Consider the following 12,403-nt stretch of genomic DNA (forward strand, 5'->3'; position numbering starts at 1 on the left):
TTGGCAGTCAAAATTCAAGTGGGAGATGTGAAGCAATCCACTAGTTACAATCAATCAAAACAATGTAATATATTAGACATCTCACTAGTCGTTTGAACCAGGATATTCTAATAGAAGAGACTAAGGCCAGACACAAGAAAAATACCAAAGTTGCCTTCCTCCACTAAACTATCTATAATACAAAATAATTATGAATATCATTATTTGACAACTTTAAAAATATTTCCTGGAAGATTCCCTAGTATGACCTTTTGGGTCATGAAATGCGTAGTCATAACTATGCTTTGACAAATCACAGCCTCAAGAACTTAAGCCATAGTTGTTCATTTGTGTAGTTTCACTCTTCATTTTGTCAGGCTCTGAAAAACAGTAGTTTTCTTTACACCCCACCCTCCCACACACCCCAATTACCCTTAACTTTGGCCAGACTTTAATTCAGATGCCTTACAAAAATATGTACTAAGTTTCCATTCCAATAAAGTAAACTAGATGTGAGTGGATGCCTATTTCAAGCAAAAACGCTTGACTTGATAAACCACAAAACATGAGAGTATTAAGCTATTGCAACACTGCAGACTGTACTAACTTATTTTCCAGCTGAACAGAATCATACTGTCTTCATGATGAGTATCAAAGACATTATTAAGTCTTACCATAATGGAAAGCAAACCATTCTTTTCTTATTATGTACCTTAAATTTTCAAAAAACTGTGGGGAAAAAGAAAACAAAACAAAAAAAGCAGACCCAAGAAAACCAGCAAACCATAGAATCACAGAATGGTTTGGGTTGCAAAGGACCCCAAAGATCACCTACTTCCAACCCCTCTGCCATGGCAGGGACCCCTCCCACTAGACCAGGTTGCTTAAGGCTCCATCCAACCTGGTCTTGAACACTTCCAGGGATGGAGCATCCACAACTTCCTTAGGCAACCTGTTCCAGTGTCTCACCGCCCTCAGGGTGAAGAACTTCTTCCTTGTATCTAGTCTAAACTTGCCCTCTCCCAGCTTCCAACCATTACCTCTCATCTTATCACTGTAGACCCTTGTAAAAAGTCCCTCCCCAGCCTTCTTGTAGGCCCCCTTCAGGTACTGGAAGACAGCTATAAGGTCTCCCCGGAGCCTTCTCTTTTCCAGGCTGAACAAGCCCAACTCTCTCAGCCTGTCCTTGTAGGAAAGGTGTTCCAATCCTCTGACCATCTTGGTAGCCCTCCTCTGGACTTGCTCCAACAGCTCTTTCTTGTGTTGGGGTCTCCAGAGCTGGACTCAATATTCCAGGTGGGGTCTCACGAGGGTGGAGTAGAGGGGCAGAATCACCTCCCTTGACGTGCTGGCCACACTTGTCTTGATGCAGCCCAGGATACGGTTGGTTTTTTGGGCTGCAAGCGGACACTATTGGTTCATGTTCATCTTACCATCCACCAGCACTTCCAAGTCCTTCTCCCAGGACTGCTCTCAATCCACTCATTGAGCCTATATCTGTGCTTGGGATTGCCTCGACCCAGGTGCTGGACCTTACACTTGGCCTTGTTGAACTTCACGAGGTTGGCCTGGGCCCACCTCTCAAGCCTGTCAAGGTCCCTCTGGATGGCATCCCTTCCCTCCAGCATGTTGACCTCACCACACAACTTGTTGTCATCAGCAAACTTGCTGAGGATGCACTCGATGCCACCATCCATGCCACCAACAAAGATGTTAATTAGCAGCAGTACCAGTACTGATCCCTGAGGAACACCTCTTGTCACTGGTCTCCACTCAGACACCGAGCCATTCATTGCAACTCTTTAAGCGCAACCTTCCAACCAATTCTTCATGCACCATGTGGTCCATCTGTCAAATCTATAACTTTCCAATTTGGAGACCAGGATGTCGTGTGGGACAGTGTCGAAGGCTTTGCACAAATGCAGATAGACGACATCAGTTGCTCTTTCCTTGTCAATTGATGCTGTTACTCCAGCCAGATTCATCAGGCAGGATTTTCCCTTGGTGAAGCCATGTTGGTTGCCACCAATCACCTCCACATTTTCCATGTGCCATAGCAGAGCCTTCAGGAGGATCTGCTCCATGATTTTCCCAGGCATAGAGGTGAGACTGACAGGCTTGTATGCAGTTGCCTGGGTCCTCCTTTTTTCCTGTTTTGAAAATGGGGCTGATGTTTCCCCCTTCTCCAGTCAGCTGGCACTTCACCAGACTGCCATGACTTCTCAAATATGATGGAAAGTGGCCTAGTAACTTGGTCTGCCAGTTCTTTCAGGACGCTTCAATGGATCTCATCAGGTCCCATGAAGCTGTACACCTTCAGGTTCTTTAGATAGTCACAAACCTGCTCTTCACTTACAGTGGGTAGATCTTCCTTCTCTCAGGTCTCGCCTTCGGCTTCTGCAGCTTGGACAGTGTGGCCCTTGCTGCTGAAGACTGAGGCAAAGAAGCTTGGACAGTGGCCCTTGCTGCTGAAGACTGAGGCAAAGAAGTCATTGAGAACCTCAACCTTCTCCATATCCCTTGTGAATCAGTTCTCCTGTTTCCTTCCAGAGAGGGCCCACAGCTTCCCTAGTCTTCCTTTTATTACTCACATACCTATAAAAGCTTTTCTTGTTACCCTTGATGTCCCTGGCCATATTTAATTTTATCTGGGTTTTAGCTTTCCTTACCTGATCCCTGGCTGCTCAGACAACTTCTTTGTATTCTTCCTAGTCTACCTGTCCTTTTTTCCACTTTTTGTAAATTCTCTTTTTGTCTTTATGTGTGTCCAGGAGTTCCCTGTTCATCCACACAGGCCTCCTGGCATTCTTGCCTGCTTTCCTCCTTTCTGGACTTGGAGGAGCTGGTCCTTGAATGTGGACTAGCTTTCTTGGGCCCCTCTCCCCTTCAGGGCTAAGCAGATCCCTGAAGAGGTCAAAGTCTGTTCTCTTGAAGTCCAGGGTAATGAACTTACTCTGCAGTCTCCTTGTTGCCCTGAGTATCTTGGATTCTAACATTTCATGATCACTGCAGCCAAGGATTCCCTTGAGCTTCATATTAGCTACCAGCCCCTCCTTGTTGGTGAGAACAAGGTCCAGCATGGCACCCCTTCTCATTGGTTCCTCTACCACCTAGAGAAGGAAATTGTCATCAATGCATTCCAGGAACCTCCTGGATTGCTGGTGCCCTACTGGGCCTTCCTTCCAACAGATATCTGGGTGATTGAAGTCCCCCATGAGGACCAGGGTTTGTGAATGTGAAGCCACTCCTATCTGTCTACAGAGGGCCTCACCCGCTCGGTCATCCTGGTCAGGTGGCCTGTAGCAGACCCGCACTATGACATCACCTTCCCCTCCCTTTCCTCTAACCCTGACCTATAAGCTCTCGGTCAACTCCTCATCTATCCCCAGACCAAGCTCCATGGACTCCAGCTGGTCTTTGACATAAAGGGTGACACCCCCTCCTCTTCTCCCCTGTCTGTCTTTCCTAAAGAGCCTATAACCATCTATTCCTATACTCCAGTCATAGGAGCTATCCTACCACATCTCAGTGATGCCTATAACATCATAGCCTTGTAGAGGCGCACACATCCCTAACTCCTCTTGTTTGTCCCACATACAGCAAGAATTTTCTTAGACTGATGGCCCTTGGTGTTCATAAGTGCAAATCCTGAAGTGGAGTTATAAACTGATTCTTGCCACTACGTAAAAGTAGATTTTTATTACTAACATTTTAGCAGAATGAAATTGAAGAAGTAGAGAATTATTCGAAACAAGTTGTTTGGGATGATTTTGTAAACTTGGAACCCCAAAAAAGTGCTTCTCAGTCATTAGCCAGAGATACAAATAAATGACCATCCTACCTTCTGCTTGTACTCAGCCAGGAGAAAAATAGCTTTATTGATCTCTTTCTACTAAGTCAATCTTTGACTTGCTGATCCCACTGCACTCATTCAAATACTATGACTCCCTTCAAACCTCATATTTTTTTTCTGATAAGCATCACTTACTTTTATGTTTGAAATACAAACAAGCACTGTGGCCAAGCTTATCTCTGAATACCTTGCAAGTCTAAAGGCCCTAAAGGTTATCAGAGGTACACAGACATTACGCTGGATCTCAGGACAAGGGTAACTTTCAACTTAATGCCTTTTGCATTTTGAGCACCATAAACTATAAAACACGCTAATTTACCTTTCTCAGTGGAAAAAGTCCTAAAATATATTAAAGTAGTTTTACATTTCTGCTACATCTTCAAGAAATCAGTCAGTTTACAGTTTGTGCTGCTGGCTGAAGACAGAGGAGTGGAATTGATGCAGGAGTGGAATAAAGTTCAGAAAGGAGAGGACTTCAGAAAGTTTCAGACTCTCGATGCTGAAATGGGTATGAGAAGCCTGGGAGAGGCATTTAAGCACACACTGATCAGGACAGAAAAGCATATAAAAAGGGAATAAGAAAAGCATTAAATCTGGAAAGTGAGGAACTGTATATTCCTGTAGTTTCCAAAGGAAAAAAAAAAAAAAATCTAAAATATCTGAAATAAAAAACAAAAAAAGAAAAACATCGTTTACAGGTTTTTTGTTAGACAAAAACAAATTCAACTATTTTCTGGCAGTACAGAAAACTCAAATAGACTTGTGAGAGAAATAATTATTTATAGCTATAATATCAGCAGGACGCAAATATTATTGATTTATTAATATCTCAAAATTTAGATGTTGCTTGAATCATCCCAGAATAATACAACAGTAACTATGAGAAAATGCCTGCATCAGGTATCCTTCCTCAAAATATACCATAAAAATGAAAATGAAAAAGATTACAAATCTGCAATTCTGTGTACAAGAGATGAGTGAATCATCTTTATAAAGAGAAAAGGTAAAGTTATTTTATTTATATACATATATAAAAATTTAAATTTTGGACATTAAAAACTCACGCTTTAAGTGTCCTTGGGGTCCAAAAGAAAGGGAGATAAAGTATGCAAAAAGAAAAATGTCAGATCTAAAAAAAAAAATAAATATCAAAGATACTAAAACCTTGGGTTTTTCTTGATTTTATACATGTATTTTGAAAACAAGATGGCATTTATATGGATTAAGATTTCTACGTATCTGAAAAAGCATTTATAAATAAAATACAGTCTGGGGATATTATGTTTTGAACTAAATAAAATGGTTTTGAAAATCCATTATAATTATTCCTTCCAAAATATGTCAAGTAATTTTTTCAGGGAAGTATGGTAAAAAAAGTAATTTCACATTTCAAAAGTGAAGTAACAAAAACCTGCTAAATTTGAGATTATCACACACTTTTCATAACTTTCACAACTTTCACACATTTCTTGAAAAAATTAAACTGGAGAACTGTGAGCTTTTCAGAGTTTTGATGTAAGCAGATACAGAAAAGCACATAAAGCTATGAGGGAAAGGAAAGGAGCATTCATTTCAGCAGAACAGGACAAATGAACCTGTATGATAAGATGTACAAGCTGGTATGCAATTTAGACAAATAAACAAACACCAGGCATATACATTTATAAATACGAAAATTGAATCCCAAAGTTAAAAATCTTCCAAAGTAAAGGTAGAATAAGTACAAGAACGAAAATGTTTAAATAATTATATCTAAAATCTTAAGGGAAAAAAAAATGAAATCAAGAGTTCTGATTGCTTGCATAACAAAGTGAATTTAGAAGAATCAAATTATAAGAAATTCTTATTAATGATCTTGAATGTTTTTTGGTGGTTTTTAAAATGCAGAATATTCAAGCTGTAGAATTTTAATTGTAGAAGAAATTCTGAAGTTTCAATGCAGATGGCATTAAAATAAAATAAAGCAATAGCGTCAAAAAGATTGAGATATCCAAAGCTATGGTTATAAAAGATACAAGCAGCATATTTTTTATTATTATCACTTTTCAAATGTTTCTCTGCCACAAAAAGTTGACTATTGCTCCACGGGACATGTTCAGTTAGTACTTTGGGTTGCTATGGGACCAGAACTTGTAAACCAGACATGCTTCTGCACTAAAGCTACATGCCAGCAGACCTCTGAGAAGTGATGAAGCCCTGCGAACCTGACCTGTTTTCAGAATCAAGCTACTGAATTGCTTATAAGCCAAGGAATAATCTTTCAGATAGTTATCTATTACATGCATTATGCAGAATTCAAGACAAAAATGACCACATAGTTCCACCTTTACTTGCAGCAGGTTAATTTATGAATTGCAGTTTATTTATTATTATTTTGCCTATCAATATATTTTCATATTCAGTAGACTCAGCCACCACTGAGAAAGCAGGGAATACTTACAGTTGTAAAGATTTTAATCATTAGAGTATAAAGGAGGAAAAAGATATTGTTCAGAATTTCAGAAGACAGAATTAAAAATAAAAGAAAGACTGGGATCTTTAAAAGTGAGTTCTAAAGCAAACTACAGAGAAAACTGATCAAGACTCCAGAGCTGGCAGTATACTATAGACCATTGTAGATAACTGTTTAAGTGAAAAAACAGCATAGAAAAATCACATGAGCAGCTTAAATGAGAATTGCCTTTTTATAAAAACACTATTTTCCAGACTGAAAAAAGGAGAGAAAAGAAAGGTGATGAAGAAGAAAATATGTTTCTAGGAGCTGTAGTATTTTATATTGTCCCCTTGCATTGCTACAAAATGAATATTCAGTAGTATTTCTGTCCAACAGAAATGTATTTATTAAACACAAAAAGACAGAGCTACAAAAGTAAGCTAGTATGTGTGTTTTCTGCACCAGAACAATTTTTCGTTCATTTTGTTATGCTGAGTATATTATTATTACATTATTTTATAATGTCTTCACAGCTGAAAAGAGTTATTGCAATTACCAAAACTTTCAGTGAACAATAACTGAAGTATAAAAGGCAGTTACAAGTGAGCAACTTTAACACCACTTAAAGTCCTCATATTTTTTCATTTATTGTTTTATTTAGATATGTGTAAAGAGGACAGAGGCTTATAAAACACCACTAACAAAAAGTTATTCCTTAAGAGAAAGGGTATCCTTGATTACAGAAAGCAGGTGCTATCACAAATCTCAGGAATCTACTTTAGTGAGTTTTACCAGTCCAAAATCAGTGCTCGCTGATAGCACTGCTATTTACATTTATGCAGCTTACCTTTTCTTGAGATCATTACTTCAAACAAAATCATGCAAGTGTAAGTATCACAGTACAAAAATTGATGAGATATGTACAGTATATGAACTCAAACTTCATCAATAGATAGATGTTAAAACAGAAACAAACTTGAAACACCCTGAGTTATTGAGTGTTTCCTACGTAATCTTGCAGGGCTTGATCCTTGTATTGTAATCACTGATCTGGAATCAAGTATACAATGCTCACTAATGAAGTGTGCAGATGATACAAAGGCTGGTTGAATACTGAGTAATTAAGGGAATGGGTCACTAATAGAGACAGGGCTGTATTCTAGAATGGAGTAATTCTGTAAAGCAATTAGAAAAAATGTGAAACATAGCTAGATACAAGTAAAATGCTTTAAGAATAATCCTAGGCAGGCTGTCTGGATACAACATAACAGGAGTAAGAGGTCAACTGGAATTACTAAGAAACATTACTTGATAATGAGTGGTTCTTATATAAACAAAATTTGAAAACTGGAGAAGGGCAGTGGGAAGAAAAAAAAAGACTAATACTCTAGAAAACATATCACTTTAAGAGGTTAAATTACTTATTTTTTATTACTCATTATCACTTAAACGAACCTATAAGAGGTTCATTTACATTTTATAAAAAAGAAACCCAAGAGATGATAAGTTTATAAACAGCAATTAACAGCACAAGAGAAAGTTGTGGTAAAACTGTGCTGGTCTTAGCATACAAGAACTTATGTCTGAAATTGAGTCAGCCTTGTTCCAATTATATATTAGGTAAGTATTTTTCAATTGGTGGAATAAATGAAACAAAGGATTTCAGAATATTTTCTATAATTTGTAAATCTTCGAACAAAAAAAAAAAAAAAAAAAGCTTATAAGTAGCCAAAAAAATTACACAACAAATGAAATTATACGGCTTATGTTACATAAAAGGTTAGAAGCACACTGGCATTTGTATCTATGTACCTATGAAAATTCATCCTAGCTCGAAATGTCAAAATATGTGTTGGTAGGTAAAAGCTTCTTATTAAAGAAGAAAACTGTTGGGAAGTGAATTAATTTTTATATCTGTAAATTCACAGTAATGGTGGCAGCAGCCAAACACAACAGACACATTTCTGGAAAGTTTTTCATTTGTGTTGATATTAAAATTATTTCAAAATTGTGGGGTGTAAATTAGTGCACATTTATTTTTACATAACTGAATGTATGTGATTATAGGTAAAAAATATGTCATTCATCATTGTGAATTTGTCAACAATGGAAGTGAAAAAGTTACTTAAAATGTTTCTTCTGATCTAGTTCAAATGATTACTCAAATTTCTGTATGACTAAAAATTTCAACTTTATAATTAAATAATAACGATGTAGAAAATAAATGTTAAATACTTCCTACTTTCCTTAGAGGTAATATCATGATATTAGATTAGCAAAACAAAATTCTAGCCTGGCTAGAATTATCAGGCTAATAGCCAAACCACTTTTTTAAACAAACACCTTTTGTCCTCTCATATGGTGCTGAACTAAACAGCTTTGTGAAGGAACCAAACATTTTAGTCAATAATACAGAAAGTGAGATTACTAATCAACACATAACTCTAAATTTGAGATAATTTACTTACAATTTAGATGAGTGTAAATATCCATGACTAGCTTAACAACTGCAGCTCATTCATGACACAGTAATTTCTAAATAACTGTAATGTATACTACAGACTGTTCATTACTCTTGTAATTAGTATAGCATATTCCATTAGCTTTCCTGTTCAACTGTATTTCTGGAAAAGCAAATACAATTGCTTACCAAGATGGTGGTAACAATTAAAGAGCGATTGGACAGGGAATCTGTGATGTTTGCTGGTTTTCCTTTCTGATTCTCTGTCATGTTAAGGCCACTCAATGGATCCCAAGTTCCAACCTATAAAACAGTAAATTACTGTGTCAATTGTCCACTAGTTACATTTCAGCATCTAGAAAAGAACACTGTAAGGAAAACCAGATTGCTACAGGGGAAAAAAAAAGATTGTTAATATTTATTATTAAACCCTGTTCCATTATTCTCTGTCATTACATTTAAAGTCTGCTGGTTTAAATATGATTCACAATACCTTGAAGTGTGTTTTGTGAAGTGTGACATTAAGAGGAAAAATGATGCACAGAATATCTAAAGCTACTCTGAATATTTAATTTTCCATTTAAATTCTTCAAGATAAACCACATCTGAAAATAACAGTTAGGTGGAAATTTATCTGCAGAGCAGAGAGCATTGTCTCCACAGAAGGATTTACCCTTTTTTGTGATCAGAGAGAACAGCAGAGCAAAAAGACATTTTCAGGAAAATGTACTGGAGAAGACTGGAAGTAGGTTAAGTGTAATAACTTAATTGATTTACAGATAAATGTTCAGTATGTAGCTCTTTTGACATTTTATACCTTGAAATTCTTATTCCAGTAAAGTCAATAGTATTTTTATTTCAGTAAGGAGATCCAGGGTTCTGTTTTAAGGTTGAGGTCAAGGAAAGTCTCATATACTGAGTAATAAATAATGGGGCTTATGATTACATAGTTTATCTGCAATTTCATCACTATACAACTAAAATGGGCAAATAGTAAATACAACTGTCTGGTTTTAGACATCACAATGTTTGTATTACTCTATTATCTAAAAAAAAACCCCACAAATATTTCTTTTTTTGGTTTTAGATAGGATTTTAAATATAATCTCAAATACTAAGCAATCTCTGTAATAAAGAAATTTTGAAACTAAATCTAGGCAGAAATTAAAAAATTCTGTGAGATCTTGTTATCATTCATATTAATGAAATGTAAAATGTGTTTGAAGCAACCAGGAAGCTGCTAAGAGTCCTTTGTATGGTTCTGACCCAATATGGTGAAACAGTAACTTCTAGATTTAGGAACTAGCTACTCAGCAATGTGGCTCTGTCAGAAAGAGTGATGGATTGTGGTTTGGTCAGCAAACCATGAACATCTGCCAACATTAGAGGAGAAGGATGCAAAAGGTAATTCCAGCAAGGGGAGATCATGACCACCAAGTCATTGACTTACTCAAATGATTATCACCTGCTCAAAAAGGACAATAGAAGAAGACAGAGACTGCACACTAATTTGCATTAGAAGAGAGGAAAAAGAACCCATCACTGAAGTGAAGAACGATGAATATGTATTAGTTGAGTGTATAATTATGGAAAATTCTGAGGCCAGGTATGCTGTCTTGGGACAAACAGCCATTAATGCACATCATTGAAACAAAATACCTTTACTTTGGGTATATTAGTGTTTTGTACACCATGTACCTGACCCCGCTTTTGGGACAACTGTTTGATTGTGAATATATATATATATGCAGATATATAAAGATGTATACATAAACACACACAATTATTTTTTTGTAATCTTTCAAACTATTTCTGAGAAACTGTTCATATACTTTTAAGTGATTTGGTGCAGTACAGCTGCCAAGTAAGCTCAGGATGCAATGCAGTATGGGTTAAATAAAGAGTTTCCTTTCTGAAATCGAGAATACAGCAGGACATGAATCAGCAGATGATGCAAAAGAGAAAAAGAGAAAATCGCTCTCTTTTTCCACGATATTCTGTAATACAGAAATCAGTATTTTATCCCTCTTTTTTGCATAACACTAAGTTCCAAGAAGTGACTCCTTTGAACAGCTGTGATTCTTGAATTTTGGCCATTTGATAGCTCGTAAACTGATGAAAGAATCATAAAGGGAAGAAAGGAGAACATGGGTGCCTCAGAAATATAATTAGAAAATATCACCTAATACATCATTTCAAAGTACTGAAACTAAGCCTTACTTCCAAACCTTTTCTTCATTCACCCTTTGAAACTTTTTCATTTGGTGACTTGAAATTTTTTAGGGAAAAGAAAATGTTCAGCCTGGCAGTTTGGGCACAATTAAGGAACTGTAAAAAGATTGAGAATATTTAGTTGCAATGTTCTGTTAATTATTGCAATCATAGTGTTCGCTTTACTTCAAAGAAAGACCAAACTAGAATGGAATAACAAGGAGTGACAAAGACTGGAATTTGAGCCTGTCCCTGCTGTTTCCTCACATAATTGAAGCTGGACTCATCTCCTCTATGAGATTCAACTTCAGGTATACAAGTAGTACAAATTTCTAAAGGAAGACCATCACCTTATTTGATCAATTTCAAATTCTAAATTCATGAAATCATACACTTTATTCAAGTTCAAGTTCATAATTCAAATTTATCTTGGCAAAAGCTAACACATTGCTAATTAAAATACTTCCTCCCCTACTTTAACATAGACACAGCCTATGCAAATCAATAATTATTAACTGACCAAATTTGGGGTTTATCTAACTACATCCATACAGACTTATGAAGAACTATCAACAGCATTACTTTAAAAAGAATCCTCTGTCTGGATAAATTATCTCATTATTTTTCTAAATGAGGTTAATTGTACTTGCATTGCTATTTTTGTGAATCAAAAATCAAAGAAATGGAACAAAAGTCCGTAAGGCATTCTTTGTATTATCATTAATGAGCTTGAACTCAACAACTTACACCACAGATTCTTATATACTACTGATATGTATAGCTCCCAAATCACGCAAATGTATTCCCAAAGGTGCTTTTTCTAGAGAAAACTGTGCATAAACAGTGAAGCAAATTCATTCTTTCCTATTTGCATAAACACAGTGTTTTAATTTAAAGTAGCCTTTTGAACAGAATAAAATTGCTAATGTGTTTTCACTAGAAATGTTTAAATGCCAAAAATGTAGAAAAAGCAAGTCAAGGTAGTCTACTACATAGAACTGCAATTCAAACTTACAATTTACTTCTACTGCATTACATTTATTCACAACAAACTTTCAAGTTTTCCTAAAAAGTGGAACAAACTGATATTCTAATATAAGCCTTAGAATGTTCACACACTAAATACAGTCACAGGGAGGCTGTCAAGCCCTCAGTCCCCTATTCTTCCATCCAAGTCCCCTAAATGGCTACACTATTCTGGAGTGAGAATGCCAATTTGAACATGTTAACACTTATCATGCAGAGAACAGGACCCAAACCAGGAGATCCCATGAAGCTAACATTGTGCTCTGCAGTGAGACAAGGAACTTCTATGATACAAAGAATTATCTCAGTCAAGAATCAGCTTATTCAAGTTCAAACAATTCCAACAAGAGCTCCTAAAAGACTTATCATTGAATATCATAGAATATTCTGTAACGTGGCAATCGGAGTGCTCCTCAAGCACATGGAATACAGTTTCCCG

At 36.4% G+C, this 12,403-nt stretch overlaps 1 protein-coding gene across 1 annotated transcript in view; it reads right to left on the bottom strand.

The window, feature by feature from the left end:
- GRIK2 (glutamate ionotropic receptor kainate type subunit 2) overlaps positions 1–12,403 on the bottom strand; it is a 432,872-nt gene that overhangs the window by 183,636 nt on the left and 236,833 nt on the right. Inside the window, exon 9 of the mRNA XM_086461343.1 lies at positions 8,917–9,030. Coding sequence (XP_086317469.1) covers positions 8,917–9,030 — 114 coding nt within the window. The remainder of the gene's footprint in view (positions 1–8,916; positions 9,031–12,403) is intronic.

This window comes from Leptosomus discolor, chromosome 2 (assembly GCF_034619465.1).
Source record: "Leptosomus discolor isolate bLepDis1 chromosome 2, bLepDis1.hap2, whole genome shotgun sequence".
NCBI classification, from domain to species: Eukaryota; Metazoa; Chordata; class Aves; order Leptosomiformes; family Leptosomidae; genus Leptosomus; species Leptosomus discolor.